General features: G+C 35.2%; 1 protein-coding gene across 1 annotated transcript in view; it reads left to right on the top strand.

Moving 5' to 3' along the window:
• LOC128190333 (ATP-dependent RNA helicase DDX1-like) overlaps positions 1–23646 on the top strand; it is a 118916-nt gene that overhangs the window by 52989 nt on the left and 42281 nt on the right. Inside the window, exon 20 of the mRNA XM_052862355.1 lies at positions 6587–6698. Within this exon, the coding sequence (XP_052718315.1) occupies positions 6587–6698 (112 nt within the window). The remainder of the gene's footprint in view (positions 1–6586; positions 6699–23646) is intronic.

Genomic DNA, 23646 nt, shown 5'->3' with positions numbered 1-23646 from the left:
CAAACGAGACGTCATCTGGCTCTTTAGATCAAGTTACTGTTACAATGATAAATTTATTATATACCCTTGTCCATTTAAAAGTTTTGATAACAAAACTATCTTTTTAAAATCAATTGAATGACCTACAAAGCTATTTTAAAACGAACTCTTTTAAAACACGCTATAATACAGACTTTATTTAATGTGTACTACGTCATCAGTTTCAGAGAGTGGTGATACAGAATCGGAAACCCACAGTGTGGAATCTGGAAAATCTGATCACACTCTGTAAAACTGACAATATCCAGAAAGGAAAATTGATGGGTATAAATAAAACTAGTTGCTGGTATATTAGTTATACCCCATTACTTATTAGTCCCCTACCGGTTTCACCGGAGGGGACAATAGCTTTCCTCTGCGTCTGTCAGTCTGTCCATCCGTTTGTCTGTCTGTCCGTCCGTCCGCCCATCTGTCTGTCCCCCTTCAGTTTTCCACATTTTTTTTCTTTATGCATTTGATGAATAATATGAAACTTGCTGAACAGCTTCAAAATGTCAAACTACAGATCAAGTTTACACTTTTGTAGTGTCTGATTGACATATTTTCGAGAAAATTAATTTTTCATATTCCAATTTTTTAATGTTCGGGTTCGTTATCGGGTTCAGTGTGTATTGAATAAACGAGGCTAGTATGTAGTCAGTAATGATATCGTGCGTTACTTGTACCATTCCTTTTATCATTTCTAACAAACAAATAAATTCTGTAAAATAGTGACAAGCATTGTGTTGTAAATCTAATCGGCAGGATTTTTTTGTATTATTACAATCGGGGGTTGGGCTGTTTAACTGTTTGGTTTGATTCGGGGTACAGAAGACGGTAAGAAATGATATTGTGCATAACAGTGCATTGTTTTCACAAATTTTTACCAGCGAATACAGAATAAACTTGGCAAAATTACAGGAGATGAAATAAAGAGTATAATTTTACTTATTTTGTATTTAATTTCTATATCAACTATATAGTTTTAATTTCCTCTGTTCTTTTATCTCGGATTAAAGCATGACATCTCGTTTACAATAGCTCTGAAATAGTTGTGTGCTTGGAAGCTTTCATAGAATAATACAAACCGGCAGGGGGTGTGTATTGCTTATGCAATACTCTCAGAATGCTTGTTTACTCTGCTTATGCACTAAAGGAGAGGCTCGCAACGTGGTTTTTAGCTCACCCGAGCTTTTCTGATCACAATTTGTCCATTGTCTGTCGTCGTCGTCGTTGTAAACTTTTCACATTTTCATCTTCTTCTCAAGAGCCACTGTGCAGATTTCAACCAAATTTGGCACAAAGCACCACTAGGTGAAAGGGATTCAAGTTTGTTCAAATGAAGGGCCACGCCCTCTTTAAAGGGGAGATAATTGAGAATTATTGAAAATTTGTTGGTATTTTTCAAAAATCTTCTTCTCAAAAACTATTCGGTCTGAAAAGCTTAAACTTGTATGGAGGCATCCTCATGAAGTGTAGATTCAAGTTTGTTCAAATCATGGTCCCCAGGGGTAGGGAGGGGCCACAAGAAGGGGATCAAGTTTTACATAGGAATATATAGAGAAAATCTTTAAGAATCTTCTTCTCAAAAACCATCAGGCCAGAAAAGCTCAAATTAAAATGGGAGCATCCTCAGATAGTGTAGATTCAAGTTTTTTCAAATGATGGTCCCCAGGGGTAGGGTGGGGCCACAATCCATAAATTCAAGTTTGTTCAAATCATGGTCCCCGGGATAGGGTGGGGCCACAATTGGGGGATCAAGTTTTACATAGGAATATATAGAGAAAAGCTTAAATTAAAACAAAAGCATCCTCAGGTAGTATAGATTCTAGTTTGTTCAAATCATAGTCCCTGGGGTAGGGTAGGGCCACAATGGGGGGGGGGGGGATATCAAGTTTTATATAGGAATATATAGAGAAAATCTTAAAAAATCTTCTTCTCAAAAACTATTAGGCCAGGAAAGCTGAAATTTAAGTGGAAGCATCCTCAGATAGTGTAGATTCAAGATTTTTCAAATCATGGTCCCAGGGGGTAGGATGGGGCCACAATTGGAGGGTCAAATTTTACATTGGAATACCGTATATTGAGAAAATCTTTAAAAAAATTTCTTCTCCAAAACTATTAGGCCAGGAAAGCTCAAATTAAAGTGGAAGCATCCTCAGATAATGTAGATTCAAGTTTGTTCAAATCATGGTCCCCGGGGGTAGGGTAGGGCCACAGTTGGGGGATAAATTTTTATACAGGAATACATAGAGAAAATCTTTAAAAAAAAATTTCTTTTAAAAACTATTTGGCTAAGAAAGCTCAAATTGGCGTGTAACCATCCTCAGATAATGTGGATTCACGTTTGTTCAAACCATTGTCCCTGGGGGTAGGGCGGGGCCACAATGGGGGATAAATTTTTACATATAGAGAAAATCTTTAAAAATCTTCTTCTCAAAACTATTAGGCCAGGAAAGCCCAAATTTGAGTGGAAGCATCCCCAAATCGTATAGATTCAAGTTTGTTTAAATAATAGTCCAGGGGTAGGGTGAGGCCACAATGGGGGATGAATGTTTACATAGGAATATATAGAGAAAATCTTTAAAAATCTTCTTTTTAAAGACTATTTGGCCAGAAAAGCTTAAACTTGTGTAGAGGCATCCTCGGGTAGTGTAAATTCAAGTTTGCAAAATCACAGTCTGTAGTGGTAGGGCGGGACCGTGATGGCGGTTTGAATTTTTACATAGGAATATATAGAGAAAATCTTTAAAAATATTATTGGAAAGTTTTCGGTCCAAAACTCAGTACTTAGTGTGAAAGCACAGGTTATGCAGATTTAAGTTTGATGAAACCATGATTCCGTAGAGAAAAGTGGGGCCACGAAATGGGGGGGGGGGGGGGGTTATAGGAATAGAGAAAAATCTTCTTACAGGTACAACATCAAAAGTGGCTTGGTATTTACCAAAAATAAAAGAGGTGGATAAAAATTGGCAGATTTTCAATTTTTTTTAGCAAGATCTACTGTACTTAGTTGTCAAGATGTTTTGATACTGTAATGCTTATTTGATCAGAGTTAAGGAATTGTTGCTCAGGTGAGCGATGTGGCCCCTGGGTCTCTGGTACCCTCATAGTACGGATAACTCCTCCTACAGTTTTCAAGATAGGAAGTTGTTCTTTTGCAGATCAATTGTTCATATATCAGAGGTGTGTGTATTGCTAGGATTTTGATTTCTGATTATTTATGAAAAAAATACCAGCTTATGAACTTGGTCTTTTTTTTGGCAAAATATTGCATATAGGGTACTCCATTTCACTGGATACGGGTTGACATGGATTATGGATACAGTTCACATAAAAGAAAATCTGGTTTGCTCTCACATTGACAGCTTTTCACTTGTTTTATCCTTAAGTACATTTTATAACTGGGCTATACTGTGGATCATATGTGACCATGTTTATTTCTCCATAATCCATAAATACTTCCTCTTCCCCCCCCCCCCCCCCCAAAAAAAAAAAAAAAAAAAAAGGTAACTTATTTCTCAATATTTGAATGGCAGGATGATTGGGCTTTCTAATTTACTTACCTGCATGATCATCAACAACTGCATTGTATTATAACTTCTTCATTTGAAAAACATGAAGGATAATTATGAAATACCTATCATCAAGTATATGTATATAAAATGATGATTAAGAAAACGATAATGATGATTGGTATTAAGAAAAGATGATTTTATCATTGGTATTATGATGATAGTGTTTTTCTGATGAATTTTTACATATATTTTTATGGCATCCTGTTATTGTAAACTGCTGAACCCAAAAGAAACATGCTGGCTGCATATATCTTTGCAAACCAATGAACAATCTTTAAATATAATATATTAATTTGGTATATTATAAAGATAAAACATGATAGTGTTATATTTTAGAGTTTTGTGCATAAGATAGTTTGGTATCTTGTTATTAAAAACTGCTGATCTTTGCAAACCAAAGAAGGGTTTCAGAATTGAATTCTAGCTATTACATTGATTTAAAAGCTTGGATCATCCAGCAAATATATATTTATTAGGGCCAGCTCTGCAGCTGACTAATAGTGATCAGTCTGTCTGTTCGTTTATCCATCCATTTGTTCAAGTGTCCATCACTCTGGCATCCATCCATCTGTCTATAGACACAATTTTGTCCCCCCAATAAACTTTTTAACTGCTGCATTGAATAGTCTCAAAATTTGTACATATGTTCTTCACCATCTGAATATGTGCACCTGCAATGTTTTTTAAGGCAAGACAAGATTAAATTATTTTATAACAGTTTTCATTTTCTTAATCCTATTTATTGTACAATGGTGTTGGAAAGTAAGTTTTTAATTAATCAAGACCAAACACTCTAAAATATACCTGTATAAGCCATATATATCCAGATGTTTTTGTCCTGATTTTATACCAAAAATATGTTATAGGTGGAAATATTTGCCCCTATTTTAATTTAGCCCCTGTAGCCCTTGTTGTGAGCAGGCAAATTTAAAACTGTGTGAATTCCAGTGTCCCAAATTATCTCTTTAAACACAACTAAGTCTGGTCGTATTCAAGACCGAGTGATATTGTTTGCAAAAATAACCTTGTATACAAATTTCTCTATCAACTCACACTGTAAAATATTTGTTTGTCAATGGTAAATTCTTAGAAGCTAATAAGAAAATCAAAGACAACTGTGTCTGAATTCATGTGTCGCAAGGGGGCATTATCTGAGCCATGTTTAGTGGGAATTGATAATCTGTAAAATGGTCAGTCATGGTATGTGGTGAATACTGTATCATATAAACCAAAAGTTTATATCATAATTAAGAAATTAATTTTATGATTATAAAGAAATAATTTATATTGCAAAATGATTTTTTGGAAGCTGTTTAAACTTAAAAGTCAAATAAATTAAAATGAAGTGACCATGTAGTGCAGTAACGTAAATAAAATATCAAAATCATTGATATGATTGTAGTGTTCTGACAATTTTAGAATTGTTGGTTAAATTAAATTCTCCTTTTTAAATTTAAATAATGGATGTATGCAGAATCTAATAATGTTTTGTGAGTTTCTTTAAGTAAACAAACTCATCAAAGGAAATTATTGTCCTATGGGATCAATTATCTGAGAAATGGAGTTGCATTACAGGAAAATATGAGAAATATTTTGAAAAGACTATTGCATCTGTTTAGGCCCAGATTAGAAAAATATTTAAGGTTTTATCCACAGAAAAGCTGGTTTGCAATTCTAGAATATTATTTTTATGTGTCACTAACCTTAAGTATTAAATTATTTCAGTAGAATTTTTGAAATTCACATTTGCCCCAATAAATTAGCCTTGCGGGGGTATTAGTCTCATCAGGACAGTTCTAGTTTTCTATTGGCTATATCTTTAGGGGTATTAAAGTTTGTATATGTGTTAAGTAGTTTCTTATATATTACTTTTTGAGTTTTGCAGTATATCCATGCATAATTTGTCAGTTGTTGATCATTTACAGTAAAATGCAAATAATGATGTGGCAGGGGTTAAATTGGTGATTTTGCTTCGTTATAAAGGTAATTCTTTTACCTGTTAGCTTCATCAAATGTTTGAAACCCAAGTGGAATAAGAATAACTTCACTATAATTGTCAACTCATTATATGAGTGTTCGCTATATGTGGGTTTTACTGTAGTTTGTTTTAGTAATATATTCAGTTTTACAGAATTTGTTTTTGATTCATATACACCAAAGCAGTGCATGTAGATAAGGGGTGTACAATAAGCTAGAATTAAAGTTCTTAATCAAATGGAAACTTTCTAAGTCATAGGTTAGAGTCAAAGCCAAATTCTCTGAAATGCTTTTCATCCCAATGTCCATTATTAAAAGCAGGGCACTGTGAGATAGTTTATACCACAATCGGTGTCTAGTTGATCGAGTTATAAATTGTTATCTGCATGTTTCACATATACGTATATGTATGTGATTTTGATCATATTTTACAGAGCATCAATTTCATTAAAATGATTTATTTCGAATAAGTGCTTAATACTGATAGCAACTACCTCAATCTTTAAGAACTTTTAATCCTAGCTTGAACATTTTTATGGCATTATTACTTAATAGGACATCTTAGTTAAGAGAATTTCTAAGAATGGCTATGACCTCTGAGGTTTTCCTCTAGATGGTCTTAAAAAATTTTTCTTAGATTTTATTTGCTAAGAATCTTTTTAAATATAATTTTAAGAAATTTTTGTAAACTTGCCTGAAGTAGCTTTTTGTGCACTTAAGGGGATAAAATATGTATTTTCCAATAGATAAAAAAAATGTTATAGCTTGTTGAATTGAGTTGAACAGATGTTATGAAATTTGCAAAGTACTGAAAATGAGGGCAAAAGAGGCGAAAATAAGATGGGGGCAAATAATTCTTGTTACTGCAGTTATGAAAAATTATAGTTCATGTATCTTTTATCATTTTTTCCAGAATTTTGATCCCTTAAGTCAATGACAAGGAAATGTTTAGTTTCAATTTTTAGGATGAAAATATGCTATGCCCTGGTATATACATTTTACCATGATTTCAGGTGTGTGATGTTGACCCAGAAGTAGATACAAGGTGGAAATCACTCAAGAACCATGTAGAGACTGATGGAGTACACTACAATGACAAGGTGTCACCCAACAACTTGTCAAGAGGTAAGGAAACGGAGAGAGAGAGAGAGAGAGAGAGAGAGAGAGAGAGAGAGAGAGAGAGAGAGAGGGGAGGGCTTTTTTCAGAACCAGAGAAGAAACTTTTATCAATGTGCAATGATAAATTGGCCTTGTCCTTCATGATTGTCTATTGATCATTGATAATATTCAACAGAGCTGGGAAGTATGCAGTGTAGATGCAGCATTTAGCTGAGATACACAAACTATTTGTGATTATTGAATGACAATACACAATACATCAAATCAAAGAAAAAATGTCAGCTTTGTCTGGCAGTTAATACTTAAACCAAGTAAACACAAATATACATATCTGCCAACAACAGGGATGTCGTCAATCATACAAAAGTTAAGCTGGTTAATCTTGATATAACAGTTGCTACCTTTAGTTCAGATATAATTATAAATATAAAAAAAAAAGCATTGAAATCTGTAAAAATGCTGCTGTCAATGCAGAGCATAACAAGACTGTTGATGAAATAATCAGTATTAATGGGCTATTGGCAAGCATGACTTTCTATCTACTTCCTGAGTCAGGGCAATTACAGAGCGACGTTTCTCTGAAATAGTCACACAATGTGGGAGTGGGGGTGCAGTACCTTAACATGTAGGGCTGATGTTGACCAAATTAATGAATTGGCAAAACAGACTTTGATAGCAATCTTGTCTCCTGGTGCAGTATCAAAATATCAATCAGACAATTGATTGCAAAATTTTTTTCTTTCTCTTACTCTGTGGCAAGAAATTCATGACTTCTTCCTTTTTTGTCACTGTCATGAAATGTTGGAGCTGATGTCTTTTAAGTAGTAAATTAAGTGCTCACATAAGATGTTGTTTTCAGGTCTGGTGGGTAGTAAAAAAATAAAGGAAAAAAATTACGTTTTTTCACATAAAAATGGATAAATAAAGAATGTGAATTTGGAGGACAAGACATGCCTGTATTTACCACTGTTAATTCCCAGCTCTGGTACAGTACAGCTCACGAGTATCCCGACACCCACCGTGTAAAAGACACGGTGGAAAACGGTCTGTGTCGCACCGTGTACACGGTGTGACACCGTGTATGTGTATTGGAAAATTCAAGAAAAAGCACCGTGTCGCACGGTGGCCGCCCGTGTAACTCCGTGGCCATTGTGTTACTCCGTGGATATTGTTACCTGAGACGTTGATAGAAATAGCGTATGTTTGGAAATAAATAAATCATCGCTAAACAAGGGTTGAAACATATATATCCTTTTCATATTTAAAAAAAAAAATGAATGTCGACTTCAGTTGAACGGCCCCAGAAAATTGTCGGGGCTGTCAACGTGAAGTTATTTTTTGTGATCTAAAAACTCGACATAATGGGTACCTTTTAATTCATTTGTTCTTAAATAAATTGAAATAAATTCACCAAATATATTTAATAATCAATTGATATATAATCAAAATTCAAATCAATTTAATTTATCGTGTTTTTTTTTCTAAACACGCTTGATGTTGTAACTGACGATCCGATTAAAATATCGGGAGCTTAAACGTCTTATTTTCTGTTATATCTGAAAACACTTTCTGATTTATTAATTAATTTACAGCCTTACTTTAAACCAATTAAAAATGAGAAATGAAAACATTTCAGATCATGTGCTGTAGTAAATAACAACCCCATATTACCGGTGACTCGAATAATTTGGAATTCAGCTATTTATGTAGCAATAAATAAACAAAAAATCTCTTTTATATTTTAGATTATAGATAAATACATGTACATACTCTTGCTAAATTATATTCAAGCACTGTACATGTACTAAAAATATACCCGCATTTCATAAAATAACTTTCAACTTTATTTCCGTACAGCTGGTAATGGCGCCGTGATTTCAAATGAAAAAAATCACTCGTGCGTTACACCTGTACGGAAGCTGATCAGATACACAACATTGTCTTTCATCTTGGGTTCTATACACAACAGGTGTTATTGTCTGTCTTGTTAGGTGTCATTGTAATTTACAACTAACTGTGTGTATATTTGGACGTCTGAACAGGTGTACTCGAGATGCCGTTATTCACACCTTTCCACGGACACCTGTTTGGTAACTCATCACAACCCGTCGTGTGTATGGTCTGAATATATTTTACTTCTACTTTGTTAGTTCCATGATTTTTCCTAATCTCTAACAAACAAAAAAATTGTCTACACGTAAGACTATCGCCGCGTGGATCCGGAGAACAATTCCGATTTCAGCACCTCTATAAATGCGGGAATTGCACAAAGTATAAACTTGCGATAAGAAATTATTTACCGGGTACACATACATGTATGTACGAAAAAACCTGATTGATTAAAAAGATGAATGAGATAATACCGGTAACTTTTTGCAAGCACTTATAACAAACACAGCTTTATTTACTTTATAACCAATCTAATATGTGTGATGTAAAATAGCGTCGAAATTTTTACGAAAAATCTTAAATACATCATATACTTTACAAACTTCTAGTCATTGTGTTGAAATCGTTATTAAAACCATGGATCTAAACTAATTGAATTAAATTCATACGAATAGAACTCTTATAATTCTAAAATGACTGCACAAAAGACAAAAGTACAGAGAGAGAGAAAGAGAGAGAGAGGGAGATTTTACAGCGTAATATTCCAACCCTCATACATGCAGTATAGGTGGCAGGGGATAGTTTCGTACTAAAGACCCGGTCAAATTTCTTAAAAATTAGTGATAGGTGCTGTTTGATGAGATATTTTATGAATAAAAATGAATGAAGTAATTATCAGATACATTTCCTGTATAGCAGAGTGCTTGCTGAGAAAAATGATGTGCAATATGTAGGTGTCACTATGATGCTTAGGATAGACATAGATGCAAATGCGAAACTAATACATGCTGTGAGATGCTGAGGAAATTCCGCTGGTAAGCAGTAGGGTTTAGGAGAAGGTCTGTATCTCAGAACGAAGGTGATTGACCCCAGATCAATTGGTGAAATTTCATCAGGGCATACAATTATCTACCAAATGCTTTGTAATTTATCTCCCTCGCTCGGGACTGGGAGGGGCTGTAGGGGTGCGGATGAGGCCCAAATTTTGAAAAATCAAGCCAAAATCTTGCAGGGTCCCCAGTGTGTTTTTAGTGCATCTGCACTGCAATATGTAGATTACATGCTCTGGGTGGGTCTATAATTTAAGCTAGGGGTATATGAAGTGTAATTAACCAGCCCTCATGAAACTGTCCCCCCTTATTTATTTACATTGACCTCAAGTATATGTCTACCCCCTCGGTACATGTTAGGCACTCAAAAAAACTGTCCCCTGCCACCTTCAAGAAAATGGACTTTTTTCAAAACCTGGTAATTTGTTATTTTTCGCTTTCCTATGCAAGTCTGATTTCTCAAGATCAATATTTCACATGAATTTCCATTGTTTACACTCTCGGGGTGTCACATTACTGTCAACAAGGGCAAGGGGGGTAACTTGTATAAAATACTGAATAGTTTCTGAAAAATAGCAGGCATTATTATTTGCCAAAAATCTGCTTAGTGGTTAAAGTTATGGGATTTATTTGTTTTGAACAGGTAAAAATAGGCTAAGTTACACGTTTTATGCATCTTAAGTGATTTACATGTAGATAATATGTACTGCACATGTAATTAATAGATGTACTCATTTACAGGTTTCAGATACTAACAGTAACAGCTTCATCATGTCTCACATGTATGAATGCATGCTTACGGCTGCCGAAATTCAGCATTTTGCTCTTGCTATTGATAAAAGAACTCTTAAAACACATTTTTGCCATGAATGGACAGGCTCAGTTAATAAGGATGGGTATGGCTTATACCGACCATGCTTCAGAGGAAAACAAATAAAACTCACAGTTCACAGATTTAATTTTTACATTCACAACATAAACATATTTACATCAGACATGCACGTTTCACATTTGTGCCACAACAAGTTATGCATAAGGTTAAATCATTTGTCACTGGAGCCACAGAGCGTTAATAACAGTAGGAAGACCTGCGCACTGGAGGGGCAGTGTGAAGGGCACGGCAGTTCCTTTCCGCGATGCCTCTTTCCTCCCTAAGGTAGGGGATTCACTCCGTATGAGTGTTCAGTTGAGGTGGAGGGCCCTGCATTGTTGTACAGGGACAGTTCTCTCAGTTTTTTGGTTGTTTTCTTCTTTCTCGACAGGTATCGAGATGTTCTGTAGATGGAGGACTGTTTTCGTTTACGGTGGTAGCTTGCAATTTGGTCTTTCTGCAGCATACTCCTGTAAAATGGTTCTTTTGTCTTCCTCCATTTCAGGCCCCATTTTTCCGCTAGGATCACCATGGACCTGCCGGTGCCATGCGAGGAGGAGTGGACTGCAGAGTGGCACATGGCTGTGAAGTTCCTGGCCCAGGTGGTGTTCTTGGGCGCGTACGTGAAGACACGCTGGTGGAGGTTCTCACACCTGTTAGTGGTTGCCAGCTTGCAGACTTTCCGAAGACCATCCTCCCGGAAATGCTTGCAGATGACGGACTGAATGGCATCCATGTCGGCAAAGTCCAGGTCCAGGTGTTTTCCATACGGAAGGAACTTGGTAGTGTAGCCAGGAAGATGGGCACAACAGGTAAATGAACTTCTCCTACAGTTGTCGTGTATGCCCGAGAAGCAGGGTAACACATTGAGGACAGCATTCTGTGCATGACGGAGGAATGTAGCATCCGCCCTGCACAGTCTGCGAATCTTCACCAGCTCATACCTGATCCTGGCACGGATGCAGGTGGCTAGTCGCTGGATAAAGGCTTCTCGGTCTTGTCCCGCAGCCAGTCTGGTTTTGAGTCGAATGCTACGGAGATTCTTCTGGAGGGTCCTCAGCTTGTGGATGAAGCAGTGGTAGTGCTTTATATTCAGGTTGTGGTCCTCCGAATAGTCTCTGATGGTTTTTTCCACTTGGGCCGAGGCATCACTGGTAACTGAGCGGGGGGTCAAGATATTCTTGTCTCGAATGAAGTCCAGATTCTTCCGCAGCAGTTTGGCTTCGCTGGAGGAAATGGAGTCCTCGGTGTTGTAATTTTTTTTACAGTTGATGTGATTTTCACATTTCCTCTTGCAGCATAGCTTGTTTGCAGTCTGCAGGGACACAACCAGTTTCCTAGGTGTGCTGGCCTCCACCATGGGACTAAAGCTCTGCGTCGCTGCTTCAAATCCAGCCTGGGGCCGGTTGTTGTAGGAGGTGTCCGTCTCCAGGTCCACGGCGTCCCCTTCACCCCTGAGTGTGTTTACCCGCCGGACGTACTGCTGGTTTTCCACCATGGATGCTTCGTTGATCGCCTCCACCCGGTCACACATCTGGTTTAACTTGCGCTGCAGACCACGGCTGTCGGGTGGGTTGATGTTAAGGCAGCTCATCATCAGTCTTGCGTCTGCAACTCCCATTTTGGATTTCGTCAGGGCCAGAGCGAGTCCGTCATTCAAGGTACCGGTTTCAGGCCCTCTCTTTTTCTTAAATGTTGTATGAAGCTTCACTTCTGGGGACTTGAAATGGCAGTAGGAGCACTCTGCTCTGCCAGTAATGCATAGGCCCTGTCTCTTTGTGATGTAAAAATTCATTGCTGGATTCTCACAATGATGATCACTAGAGTTTTGTAACAGTGACCCTAGTGACTGTATGTTCACAATAATGTTCTCTTCACAGCTTATTATGTCTTCTTCTAACCTTAAATTTGCAGACTTTGCTGGCCTGAGTTTGGTGGGACGGAGGGAGTCGTCATCCGCTGACATATGCACCGCATCCCAGTACTCTTCATAGCTTGGACGAAGCCACTGTGACTGGTGTACTTCTTTGCCGCCTGATGCAGTACTTGCTTGGTCTTCGTTTCCAGAGGCTGAGACCCGAGGAGGTAAATAGGTATGTCCCGCCTTAAATAGGACTTTCTTTTTCCTGGACTGATTTTTCTTGTAACTGTTAGTCTTCATTGTTAGAGGTGTGAAATGGTCATTTACAATGTCGATTCTGTTAGGGGGATGCTTGTGAGGCTGGGGTTGGATGTGTGGACATTAATATTTGTTATTCTAAGATAAGAATTGGGCTTGATTCAGATAGGATGTTCATTGCTTGTCCTTTTCAAAACACATTTCCCTTAATTTGGGCATTAAGGAGATAAGCTATTTCAGTTTCAGAGATTAGTCTTGTCATGGTGATTGTTTAAATTACCTCCCTTTGACCTGTAGTTGTTCTTCACACATCTGTAGTATTCTCCATCAAAATGGACCAGGGAGGAGATTTAGGTCATAATTTTTTGATAGAACAATGTCAGAGAGTTGTTTGCTTAACAGGGACTCTTTTATTTGCTCCATTGGGGTCATTAGATGAAAATTTATGAAGAAAAAGTAAGAAATTAGCTCAATTTTTTTAGTTCAGGCTGTCGTTTTCCTCCTTTTTGGTCTTCTTCCTCCTTAAAGCATCTTCAGATTACATGTGCAGTATGTAACACTACATATTAGGTAACATATACACTACATGTAATTTACATATTATGCTATTTGTATCTCTGAGAGCTGATAATGTAACCCCACCCCCTGTGCACAGAACATAACACAAAACACACAAAAATAGGTGATTTTTAGAGTTTTTATTAAAAAAATACGAATGGCAGTAGGAATGATGTTTTGGTTTTTCTTCACTCGGAATGAACTGAATTTCTCAAAACAGGGGTAAAGGGCCATTTTAAAGGGGTTTCCTTAAAGTTAAAGGTGGCAGGGGATAGTTTCGTACTAAAGACCCGGTCAAATTTCTTAAAAATTAGTGATAGGTGCTGTTTGATGAGATATTTTATGAATAAAAATGAATGAAGTAATTATCAGATACATTTCCTGTATAGCAGAGTGCTTGCTGAGAAAAATGATGTGCAATATGTAGGTGTCACTATGATGCTTAGGATAGACATAGATGCAAATGCGAAACTAATACATGCTGTGAGATGCTGAGGAAATTCCGCTGGTAAGCAGTAGGGTTTAGGAGAAGGTCTGTATCTCAGAACGAAGGTGATTGACCCCAGATCAATTGGTGAAATTTCATCAGGGCATACAATTATCTACCAAATGCTTTGTAATTTATCTCCCTCGCTCGGGACTGGGAGGGGCTGTAGGGGTGCGGATGAGGCCCAAATTTTGAAAAATCAAGCCAAAATCTTGCAGGGTCCCCAGTGTGTTTTTAGTGCATCTGCACTGCAATATGTAGATTACATGCTCTGGGTGGGTCTATAATTTAAGCTAGGGGTATATGAAGTGTAATTAACCAGCCCTCATGAAACTGTCCCCCCTTATTTATTTACATTGACCTCAAGTATATGTCTACCCCCTCGGTACATGTTAGGCACTCAAAAAAACTGTCCCCTGCCACCATAAGAATGAAAAAACTAAACATTTCAAACACTAAATACTTCATTGTTAAACATTTTTCTATTTTGCGGACTTAAAAAAAAACAATAGAACGACATTTATTCCTTATCATGGAAGGCATGGAAGGAGCACGTGGTCTATCTCGCGGGCTGATTTGATTGACAGGGATAGCACGTGGACTCTGACTGCATAGATTCTATCGCAATTTTAGGGAAAAGGGTTCAATATAATGGAAACTATAAATCTAACTTATTACACTGAATGACAAGTGAAATGCTTAAAATTAAACTCATACCAGTATTCTCTCTCTCTCTCTCTCTCTCTCTCTCTCTCTCTCTCTCTCTCTCTTATATGACGATCATTAAACAATTAAACAGTAATTATTGCAATACTGAGTAGTTTCTTGGAACACAAATAATTTCTAAACTCAAGTTGCTTATAAAGATGAAATAAAAAATTATCAAGTACCGATCCACGGATTCTAAGCGCTATGAATATGTACCGGGCGGTACTACATGGACAAGTACATCACACATATGTATAAAAGAAAGAAAATTTGAAAATATGAATATAAATCTGTATAATTATATTAATTAGAGAAAGTACAGTTGTTTTCAACAACCCGTTAGATTTGTTATCGTTGAATAGAGTATAAGTGAGAGAAGATCACAGTTATGATTCTATGCACTATTGAAACTGCCAATCTACAGCAACTACGATTACTACAGTAACTACGTTTAAAAACGGACTGAAACAAAAACAAAAACTTAAGGAACAGTGTATTTGAATTTTAAAAAGGAAAATAAAGTGTTAGTGTTTTATTTGACCACACCTTTATGTGGGCGATATCGATTATTTTGTTCTTAATATCAACAAAAATCAACCGTAACAATCGCATACGTCTGAAAATTGCGTGCCTAAAAATTTTATTTATTTATTTCTATTTCTTTGTCTTTTCCTTTAATTCTCTTACGTACATCAATAAATATTTTACTCTTTATAAGTTTTATTCTTAAATCCTCCTTTTTTTTTTTACAGGTAAATACCGCGTGTTACACCGTGTTACTGTCCGTGTTGCATCGCGTTGCACCGTGTCGTACCGTGTTTTTTCTCGTTTCGTGGCCGTAACAGAGAACAATAGATCAAAGGTACCGACACTTCCACGCTCAGCGTGGACTTTCAAACACGGTGGTCGGTGTTTTTGTCGGGATACTCGTGAGCTGTACTGTATTTCTTGGCCAACCCTGATAATTTATGATGCATTAGTAGTGAATCCATTTTAAAATCTATAGCAAATTTCAAGGGACCAAAGTAATTTGTGATATCTTAATTAGTAATAAATTCAGAGGAAATAGTATTGCAAGTTGTTATAAGATAGTTCTATAAATTATTGTAAATTTATTTAAAGTTACATTTTGTTTAAATTGAGGTTGATGTTTGTTCAAGACTTCTTAACACTGATTAGTTTATCTTGTAAATGCCAGTGAGCACTATATTTGCCTTAAAAAATATATTGCTATAGGAATGATGAAATACTGTACAAGTTTTCCAGAAGAGGTCTTAAAATTATTCCCTTATAGCCATAAATTGATTAAAGTCATGTTTGTTGTATTTGTCAGTATTCTTTTAATAGGTCAATAAAAACAACTTTAATATTGCCAGCTAGGACATGAATAAAAATTTGTTATAGCTGTAAATTTGATGAATGCTATATTTGTGTTTGATAAATGCAAGTTTTTCTGAAAGTATTAAAGATATAAATTTTCTTTAATTTTATTTATTTAGAGTTATGACACATATCTTTTCATTTGGCAATACAAATTTACCATTGTACAACAAAAGTATTGAAATAGAATAATCATTTCACTCAAAACTGATGTTATATAGTATGATAAGGTCATGCATTCAAGTCGTCTACAGATTTCTCTTTCACTTGTAAATATATAAGCACTTCCCTGTTCCAACATAATGTTAAATAATGATATGATTTCCTGAACACCGATTTTTTTAAGTATATAGCTTGGTATTGTACCCTGAGGTTGTAATTTTGGAATCTACCTGCACCTTAATTGATATTTTGTTAATGAGCAGATTTTAGCACTAACCGATTTATCTTGAAACATTGACTTGCAAGGTAACTCTTAAAAAATTCCCTGTGTAAACCAGATTTTTTTTATTGTTGAGAATTGCTTATGAGTCATAAAAAGAACTATTGTATCATTTAGGAAATACTGTAGAGAATTAAGAGTTGATATTTTGCTTATCTTTGTCTCATTTAGGAAGCCGCTTAATCCTATGCACCATTTACAACATGTTATTTGTGTAATCCTACATGTATAAGTAGTGAGATAAGATAAATTCCTTCCATTATATTTCTCCTTGCCCCATCAAGCAAAGGATTGTGAATGAGGAGTTGTATTTATAGAAATAATGTTGATCTGTCTGTCCCCCTTGTAATCAAGTATCAGCTTCATACTTAAACAAGGCTGGATGGTCATGGCCATTTTTAGGCTATATTGATCATCTTGTGAAGAAAAGATTTGTTGAAAGATATAGAAATTTCTCATATTTCAAAATTAGAATTTTCATAATTCCTTCACTTAATTATGACTAATGAAATCATACCTAAGGTTGATCTGATGGAAATTTGTTTACACTCCAACCTCCTTAATTCTTAGAGAAATTACATAATATGTTTTACGGCGCGACCGTTGGGGCGAGCGCAGCATGTGATCAAACAATGAATTATGATAAATCAATGAAAATAAAATTAACGTAAATAAATTTGATTGCAAAATCAAATAAAACATACCTATTTTTTTCAGTAAATTTACATTATTCATAGTTTATAAGATTTGTTATTTATTTATTTATAAATAGAACAATAGTTCAATCTCAGATACAATGTTGCTGAATAATAAAGAATTTAATATAAATGTTCATTGCACGTTATCTCCTCTTTAAAAGTGATTGTAAAATACGTCAGTTCATCCCTTTTTTGCAGTAGAAATTTTTTCTTAAACTTACATTCAAAAATTGACTTATCATTAACCCCCCCCCCCCCCCATGTTAAAAATTTTTTTTCTTCAATTTACACATAGAAAATCGACTTATCATGGAGTTGCCCCTTCCACTTATAAAAAAAAATAAATGTTTATTTTTTTTTTTATTTACGCTTAAAAATATTTTCTTATCATATTAAAAGAACATGGTGCCCCCCCCCCTACATGTAATAAATGGAAGTGAAAATAAAGAAACCATTGAACTGCTAAAGAGCAGAAGGATTAGAATTTTCATGATTTTTTTTTCTTTTTGCTTGCAAAGATTTTTTGGATTAGGCTGCCATCTACCCATCCATCCACCCACCCTTTTAAAAAAAGGCGATGCTACGTGTACGTTCCAGGAATTTACCGTAATTTTAGTGAATAAAATAAATGTGAGCATTCATCCAAATGAGTGCAATTTACAACTGTTTCCTGTATCTGAAGAAATGTCCTTATTCTTCAGCTGTTCTTTAGCTTAGCCTTTGCAAGATTTTGGTCATTTCAGCAGATTTACAATAACTTCAATTAGAGTAATTTCCCCTTATCAGTGCTTATTGTGACGTCAAATCTGACGTTGGTTAAGTGTCGCCTGACTCTTTAAAACTCCCCTGAGAAATAAAAGTACGCGAAGTATACTGTTTTATTTACTTAAAAAAGCATGATGTTCTTAAAATACACATTACACACATGCTTCTCAAAAGTTGTACTTTGATTCTCGCGAGAACGTGAAGTTGGAAACCATTGGTACTATGAATTGTGGGTCAAAGTTTACTGACGCCGAAAAAATCTATCGGATCAATGTGTAAACCTTTGTGACGTCACTCGATTATTTTTGATTGTGAGTGTACTGACGTGAACTTTAGAGGTAGCATTGACTGTATGTAAATATTGTTATTGTTTTTATATTGTCTTGCTGAATCTCGTGAGAGTGTGAAGTGATAAAAATTGCCATGATTACAGGGAACTACTGGGACGATAAAAACAATGCATTACTGGTCCGATTTACTGACGCCAAAAAAATCCGTTGAATGAATGTGCAACTAGTCCGAATTTTCTATTCACACATGCCTTGCTGGTAGAGCTCGCTTCGCTCCGGTGCTGCGTGCCGGCGAGCTGCGCTCGCTATTAGAAAATTTTTGTGTGTAAATTATTTGAAGGTCAAATTCATATTTAAAGAGCCGAGGGCTCAATGGTTGTGGCCATTCTTAGACTGTAGTCTTTCAGTACACTCAATACTTTGATTCATCGTATATATAGGTAGTGCTTTGACAAAGCTTCCAGATTTAATAATAGTTTTAGTGATATAACATTAAAGCTGACATGAACTCATAAATACGCATTATTTCCCTTTTATCTCCGACTACCGCCATATTAGTTGTCGATTTCTATTGTTCTGCTCATCGCTACACACACCCTATATAAGGCCGAGAGCACTATTCATGCTTCATCGCATTCAGGAATTTCATACACCCGAACACGTTACCTTGGACAAAAAGACTTGTAAAAACGCGTTTTGAACAAAAATAATATGACAACACTGGCAAGATATATCCATTAAACAACGACACAAGACAGACTGAAATCCAGGCACAGATACTTCGAAAATTCCTCGATAATTGTTGACCGTTTTCCTGCACGTATGTTATAACATCGCACATGCGCAAATCACACACTGTGGCAGATCGAGCAATGTCAATTATCGCATGGATTTTAGAAATGGGGCGGTTTTGTAGGGACGGATGGAAACGTTGTTACTTTCTTGGATTTACTATCATTTAGCTACTGTGTTGGATGTAGTGTCGCCGGGGTTTTCAAGAAGATGCAGACGTTATGCACTCTGTATGAACGACACACGTGTTCGATGTGCATGTGAAGTAAGGCAGCACTGTATGTGCAAAATAATACGGATACTTTGGAATCCTTTCAAAGAATAAATATATTTAAAAATTTGTATTTCATTGATTGTTGTTTTTTTATTCTTTATTACTACATTTTACTACAATGTGTAGTTCATGCATTTAGAAGTCCGTGCAACGCGAATGCCTCGATCGGAAAGCAACCGACCGTAACTTTCTCAACCGGTATATATACCCCAGTGGCAGTAGAGGAGCGATCGAAACTAATATGGCGACCAAATGCTTTTTTGAATTCATGTCAGCTTTAAGCATTTAGTATATATGCTGACTGGTTGAAAAGCATTTATTTAAAAAAAGGCAGCGATGGGTGTGTTAGTCCTAAATAACTGAATGACAGGTTTACTCTGAGTTTCATTCCACTGATATCAAAAGAATTTCGTTTACTAAACTCATAAAAAACAGCACCTCAAAAAGATATTCTGTTGATTCCTTAATTATTTTATGCAAGTATTCCACCATTTTGTGTAAAATCTCAAAAATATGAAAACATACAACAAACTTTTATTCAGATTTCACACAATTCACAACATTAAACAAAAACAACAAAAGCAGGCTAGATTAATCAGCTAGATGTTACTAGTGTTGTGTTGGAATTTACATATATTAATTTCTAGCTCTTTGATTAGGAATCTTCAGTAGTAAAATACCAAATTTAATTTAATTAAGATTAAATTGGTCTTTCTCTGATTTTTTTCCGACAGATACAGAGCATTCTTATAAAAGTAACAGGGAAGTTATTAAGAGAACGAATTGATTTTTCTTTCGCAGATTCTTGATAAGTGCAATAATGAGATCGTAGAATCTTGCAATCTATAATTGAAAAGACTGGCATAAATGAATTGATAGAGATTTTTTAATTAAAAGGGGCCTTGGGAAAATTCATTTTATAAGGATTGAAGCAATGATGGCTATTTTATGAACTCAAGGAAACAGTTGCTTATATATAAGTTTTTTTTTCTTAAATGGATCCCTTCCCTCTGATAATCTACTAAAAGGAGATAACCACAAGTTTTTTGATTTAAAAAATTTAAGGGCATATTAAAAATTTAAATACAAACACCACTACATTGAATTTTTTGAAATTGAATTTTTTTTATATTTTACCAATAAAACGTTTTAATCATGTCAGAGTAATAATGATGTCAATTACACGGACAGCTATAGGTCCCGGTTTAATAGAGAGTTTGTGCATTACCACAGTTGTATGTTGTTTTAAAAAAAGATTTTTATATGATTTTACTAACCAAAATCTGAGAAATGTTGAGAATAGTGTATGCACAATTTTAGATCTCAGCAGCAAGCTAAAGGATAATTTGAATAACGCACCTGGAAAATTTCACTCAAATTAACAGTGAATTATTTGATTATGAAAGATATAATATTAAATAAGTGTACATATGTCAAATAAGCAAAAAATTGGCAGTTTTGGGGATTCGAACTTGGGATGTACAGATCACAAGCCGGACACTTTATCCACTCAGCTATGGAGTAAGTTACATGTTGCCATTGATAAAATCATTTTAATAAAACGAACGTTGTTTCGATCAGAGGTCAGCCATTTTGAGATGATGTGTTATTCTACCTTAATCAGGGCATCATAGTTCATGTTAAGCAATTATGTAGAATCAAAGTACTGAAAGTACTATGAGACAGAGGCATCATTGCTGAGGAGATTAATCTAATAATTCCAAGTATTGAAGTACCGACGGGAGTTGATTTCATCGATTGATATTTATCTTAAAATCAACGATATGTAATTTCGCATGCCAAGTAGTTTCCTATCCGTAATTGAATAACGCATGTTTTCATAATATAAATTTTTGGGCTTTTCCGACAATTTTAAGAATTCTAGGAAAACATCATATGAATCATGTTGCGTAATATTTTAAAATATAATAAATTCCATCAAACTATGTATCAGTAATGTAAATATTTCTGGAAAATTATATGGATCTAAGTGTGTGTGTGTGGGGGGAGGGGTTGCGTTAAAGGGTGTAATTTGAATGTTTAATTATTTGTTTCACTATCCTTATAGTAGGTTTAGTATGCATGCTATGTAAAACTAAACTAAAATGTGCCATGCTTCGATCATGGTTGTCTGTACTTAATTGGGGGAATACTCAAGTTCACATAGCAGTGGTTCAACTTGTTGAATAATCATTTTATTGGATCGATGCTGGGGGCGGGAGTGTAGCTATTCATAGAAAGATATATCTCCGCAGGAGATTTATTGATAATGCGCAAGTAATATACGATACAGATTAAGAACCACGCCGTGTTTATCCATTGAATCTCATAATTATTCAATATTTCGGTCAACACAAGATGGTTCTTGAGGAATCCTCATTATTTGATGTCACAGACAGGAAGCTGTATAAGAGGTATAAATAGCCACTAAAACATTACACACCATTGCTATTCTTAAACTCATGCATATTCATACTTACTTGGAATTTGACATATGGACAAACATTTTTGAGAGAAATTATGTTTATTGATCACAATATGTATAGTTCTATTTATTGTAATTGCAAATAAGATATTGATTTCAATAATAATTTTGAAATATGAATCCCAAACGAATATTGCAATTTTTGCCGTGGTGTCCGTCAAATCCACTATCGACGTCACATGTGAGCTTACCGGTAGCAATAGAGGAGGCTCATAGAGCCTCTGTCTAAAAATGAAGTTGTCAAGATTTTTTGATTAATTTGTAAGGATATTATTTACTTGCTTTGGCATTTATTCAGCCAGGTCATGGTTTAAAGATGTTCCAAAAAGTATATACATCAAAGTTATAACTTCATGTACAAGGACACATAAAAAATAATGTGTCAGGTCAGGCTCTAGCTGGCATACAAATGATCGTCATGGAATGTGCAGATGGGTTAAACTTTATTTGCCCATGTTAATTGAGAACAGATAACTTGTACTCTTGGAATCTCTGTGCCAATAACTTGTCTAGTTTTGCTGGATTTGATTTTTCACGGACTACAAGAATTTTAAGTATCCAATTCATCATTTCACCTTTTGGATTAGTTGAACAATTGATATTTTATTTCTTCCACGTGCTTCATTCATTATATCAATAGATTTTTATTCACTAGTATGTTTTTTGTGAAATTAATCATCTTTTGAGGCAAATATTAGGGTTTCATAAATCAGATGTATTCAGAGTAAACGTGCATTGTAAAAACAATGTACAAAAATTGGCAATAACATGGCAAGAGCATTGGATTTATTAGATTTCTTTGTATGTTTTTATAGAGATAAACTCATCTCAGGTTTTTCAATTTATGTAATTGAAATTTTGTAAATAAATAACATGTATTGATTCATGAAAGGGGAGTGGACGGTGCCTTCAGTATTACTCCTGTTAAGCTTCGATCCACCTTCACAAACAACAGATGATCTTTCCTCAACTTTGCACAACTGGCTACTAAATTGATTCAGTTTTCTCTGAACTTGCGTATCTTGTATTTGCTGTATCACAGTATATTAATCTGTCAATATCAGATTTTGTAGATCATAGAATTAAAATAATTTGACACATTCAGAACATTTGGTGGTGTCATCAGGCATTTATTGAATATTTTACCATAGGGAAGGATTTTTGTTCATCACAGCAGTATCTTGCTGTCAGTCAGATAGCTGCACATAGAACTGTGATAAAGGAAAACTTCAGAAATAATGATTGTAAATTGATATTTACTATAGAAGCCTTGTAGATTCATTGACATATTTGGTCAGATTGTTGTCTCCATCATTTTGCTCATAGAGCTTTAAAACCTATGCAAGTGGTTGTCTTCTTCTTGTCTCACAATCATTGACAGTTTGGTATTTTGAAACTTCACTTTTTGAAATGCTCACAACTAAAGGCTTTTTATTTGTCTGTGACGCAAGTTTGTTTTAAAGCAAACAAAAACTTGCTGCATATTTTCTGCTCCATGTATTGTTGTAAATGTTGATTGTTCATCATGTGTGAATTCAATGTAAAAATCTAGGTTAAATGCTTTACAAATTGGAAACAGTAAAAGTTCTTTGGCACAGTTTTAGATGCCCTCTACAAGCTCACCTGATCAGCTTCTGATCACCTTTTTGTCCATATACCTGCCTATTTATAAACTTTTTAAATTTTTTTTTTTTTTTTTTAATACATCTTCTCTAGAAATTTAACCTAACTTCGCGCAAGTTTCTTTCTGAATTAGGGGATCTAAATTGATAAAATAGAGAACAAAACCTTTTTCAAAGGGTAGATGATCATGAAAATGCGAACATGGGTCATTGTCTTAAGAATCCTCTCCTATCCACCATCCCAATATTGTGCAAACTTTAGGTTGTTTGAAAACAGGCGCTTTTCATCTAGCAATGACAGCTAACGCAAAAATCATTGAAAAATTCTTATTATTCTTGGAAAGAAAAATTAAAATTCAGCTTTTTCAGTACAATATCTATTGACATTAATGTCAATGACCTTGAGGGATAAATACATGATGTCTGATAAAAGTAAAATCCCTGAAAATGGATCCTCAACTAATCCTTTTTAGACTTTCTAGAATGTTGAAAATCTAGGAAATATGATGAAAGTGCTAAATAAC

Source organism: Crassostrea angulata, chromosome 6 (assembly GCF_025612915.1).
Source record: "Crassostrea angulata isolate pt1a10 chromosome 6, ASM2561291v2, whole genome shotgun sequence".
NCBI lineage: Eukaryota > Metazoa > Mollusca > Bivalvia > Ostreida > Ostreidae > Magallana > Magallana angulata.
Note: the sequence above shows the minus strand (reverse complement) of the source record. Positions and strands in the feature narration are given on the sequence as shown.